We start from the raw sequence: 3,746 nt of genomic DNA on the forward strand, positions 1-3,746 counted from the left end.
GAGTGATAGGATTGTTGCAGCTGATTGTAGGCGGCTTCACTGGGACTGCCCATCGAGGAGTAACCATAGTTGCTGCCATCGTTGCTGGACTCATCGCAGAGTGTGCCGGCATGAAATTTATTTTCGGCTGGCTGTGACTCGTCGAGCATATCCTGCAGACCGCGAATGTACTCGACAGCAATGCGTAGCGTATCCACCTTGGAGAGCTTCTTGCTGGCGCCGCGTCCACCATGCGACAACGTATTGATCACCGTTTGTGGCAGATGCTGACGCAAGTTGGCAAAACCGTTGTTCACCTGCTTGACACGGTTGCGTTCGCGCGCATTGCGACGTGCCACCGATGGCAGCTGCTCGCCGTACGGCACATTCATGTAGGTGTACTTCTTGCGCGGCAACATGCCACCACCAACACCACCTGCGGCACCCACTTGGATGTTGTGAAGATTGCTGTTGCCCAAAACTTTTGGTGCGGGTGCGATGGTCTGGTGCTTCTTGTGTTGATAGGCGGCGGTGTGGAGGTTTTGTTGTTGCAGTTGCTGTTGTTGGTGTTGCGCCTTTTGTAGCAACATTATGTTGCCGTTCAACATTTGAAAATGGTGTTGTTGTTGATGTTGCTGGTAACCCGTTTGTGGCATGCAAACACTTGCCATTTTTATGCGAAATTTATTTGGGCGTTTTTGTTTTAAAAATTTGAACTAATACAACTTCTTTCTCGGTTTTGATTAGATTGACTTTGCACTGATTTTCAACTACTACTTTCTACTTTATTTTCTTCGGTTTTGTTCTAAGACGAGCTTGTGTTGCTACGAAATCAAATGCCGTAATGATTCCCTTCGTCCTCTGGTAGCGCCTTAAGTACAATTTCAATATGAAGCAACAGCCAACATAGCAGCAACTCTGTTCACTCTTCTCGCCTACAGTGCCACTCCATTGAGTACAGTGTGAGTACGTAGCATACCTGCTTCCTCCCCTGTTGCTTGTCAATGCGCTGACAGAGGGTTAAACAGTGGCGCAAGTGATCGTGCCTTAGCAATGTTCTCGATCCAGTGCCATGAACTGCTCGCGCGCACCTCAACATAAATTGGGTTCTTCGTTTAGAGCTGCGATGGATCAACACCACATTACAGTGTAATCAAAAGGGTAGTGAATAAGAGGGAGCACAAAAATGCGAGCGGCAAGATACAGAGAGAGAGTGTCAGCTAATAAGAATATTTTTTAGGGCCCCTTAGGCAGTTGGTTGTGTTATGTGGGGACTAAACAGTTTTTTGAATTTGTAGTTTGTACAATTGTGATGCGCAGGTTACAGTGGCTTAACAGCGACAATGTTGGCTTGCAATCAGAACGAAAAGGCCAATCTTTTAACAAAAAAAAAGTGACGTGTGCCAACATACTCACGTACATATGTACGCCCATATGTGCACATGAATGTATGTATATTGTTAATATGTGCAATGTAGGGGGCTCTTATCATCCGAGCATTCATAACTGCCAATTCCATTGCTTCAAATGAATGGAGTCGATTTTACTCTTTAAATATGCGCGATCTACGAATAAATCGAAGCAGCTTAGGTGTTAGTCTTTCAACACGTCGCTGCCAAAAGACGTATACCTAGGCAAGTTGAGAAAGTAAGGTTGGCCTGGATGCTGTCGACAGTCAGGTTTATGTGCCTCGAGAAGTAACCAGTTAGCTATGCCGCAAGTTATCTGCAGTCCCATCTGCTAAATGGAAGCAATGGGATTGGAAGAAATATGAGTTTTACCCGATTTCAGCCCCTTGAGGCCTCCCAGTCATAGTTCAATTTAACATTCACTGAGGTTCTAACGGATGGCCGATGATGTGAGGACTGTAACGGACTGAGGTCTAATTAATGCCTGGTAATATACTTTAGCTGAGAGTAACATTAACTTTGCATTACATTTAACATTAGAAGCTGATCATGCCTGGAGCCCAGCTTAGCCATCAATGCAAATACGTAAACTTCTACCGGCTTGCAATACCGAGGTATGTTTTCCAACCTGGAAGTGAAAATTTACCCCACTGTGTTCGATATATGTAGCCTTCAGATCCTGATGCAGTGCCTGTTTTAGACGCAACGTAAAGAATTCGATGAAGTGTAAGCCCGGGATCCGCTTTGGAATGAGGAAAGCGCTAGGCTCAAATTAGAGATATGTAGCTAATGAAAATTTGGCATTCAAAAGACATTGACATCTAGATATCTTCGTCCACAACGCTACACTGTGTTATGTTATACCAACAAACATTTTTTAACTCGACAAATATTCACGGTTAAAAAAGAGTGAACTTTGCCATTCGGTTTAAGAGCTCAATGAAGTTACGAGCGTCGGTTTACTAATAGTTGTAGCATCAAGCGCGTGTCTGCTTTGGAACAAGCGCCAAAGACGAGGTGGCGCAAAAAAAAAAATCCCAGAAGAAAGTGGAACACCGCCGAATTGTTCAAGCGCGGCGTCGAAGAGTTGCTGGGGCCTAATTACCAGCTATTAAACTGAGCTTGGTCTTAAAGAAATTAGAAAACATACTGTGCCCAAGTCATAAGAAATAAGAGCTTGCTAGTTGCGCAAGCTACCGCGGGATTCACTTTCTCAACTTCGCATGTAATTTCTAATTGACGATGCCATGTGAAAGATTGAGGCCCTTGATTAGATACTAGGCAAACGTCACAGTTCGCAAGTAAAATTTTCAAGAAATAAAGGTCTTTATGAATTTTGAGTCCAACATTTTTGACAACAAGTACTGTTTTCGACTCGCTGGGCAATTGAGAAGCAATGGTCTCTTTCGAAGAACCAAAAATAACGCTCTAAAAATCTCTTTTTATATGGCCCAGAAACGTAGATGATATCCAATAAAGCTGAAAATGCTTCCTGCGATTCCGGCAGAAATATAGTACACATATCTGGCCCTATTCGCGAGTGGTGTGACGAGTACCAAGGAAGATGGAACTGAACTATATATTCAACACCTGCGCTCTGGGTATGTTGTACTCATAGATGAAGTAGCTCCGGTGAAAATATTCTTAGACAACGAAAACAGTACGTCCACGAACCCAATTCAAGGACGACTGCAGCAGAATATATCTCCAACTGGTTTGAATAGATAATGGAACTTTGTAAAAAAACAGAGGAAATTGCCAGTCAACTAGAAATTTCTTCAGTAATGTCTTCGTCAAGATTTTTTTTTTTGCAAAAACCGCGTGCGAGAACGTCTTTATTTCCTTTTTTAATACATTTGCATGTATATAGTAGGTGTAAACAACTGACGCTTCTGAATTGGAAATATTTTTGCGAGTTCTTCTTAGGTCCCTCAGGTTAAGGCAACAAATTAAACATTTCTTTAAGTTAATGAAATGATATGTAACTCTATGTAAGCATTAAGAAAAGTCATGTATGTATTAGGAATGTTAATCCCGGCCTTTTTAAGGTTTCGAAAATCCCGTGATTCTTGGCAAATAATCCCGGGATTTTCGGGTTTTGTAATTTGCACTGATGGCAATAATAGAAATTCATTTTCTTCACCAGTATTGGCTATATTTCTTTTTTTATTAACCGACTTCCCAAAAAGGAAGAGGTTATCAGTTCGTCGGAATCTTTTTTTTTTTTTATGTATGTTACCGCATAACTTTGGACCACGTCAACTGATTTCGATAATTCTTTTTGCATCGGAAAGGTAATGTCTCAGAGGTGGTCCCATACTAATCTGGTTAAGATCCGATCAGTGGATCATGAGATAT

General features: G+C 42.2%; 1 protein-coding gene across 1 annotated transcript; it reads right to left on the minus strand.

Moving 5' to 3' along the window:
* Positions 1 to 5: 5 nt before the first annotated feature.
* LOC118734612 (achaete-scute complex protein T3-like) lies at positions 6 to 835 on the minus strand (the record flags this gene model as incomplete). Its single annotated transcript, XM_036464316.1, has 1 exon — positions 6 to 835. A coding segment is annotated over exon 1 (645 nt), but the record flags the coding sequence as incomplete, so codon positions are not given.
* Between the last annotated feature and the right edge of the window lie 2,911 nt (positions 836 to 3,746).

Source organism: Rhagoletis pomonella, unplaced genomic scaffold, assembly GCF_013731165.1.
Source record: "Rhagoletis pomonella isolate Grant_MI unplaced genomic scaffold, Rhpom_1.0 Rhpom_scaffold_00002, whole genome shotgun sequence".
Lineage (NCBI taxonomy): Eukaryota > Metazoa > Arthropoda > Insecta > Diptera > Tephritidae > Rhagoletis > Rhagoletis pomonella.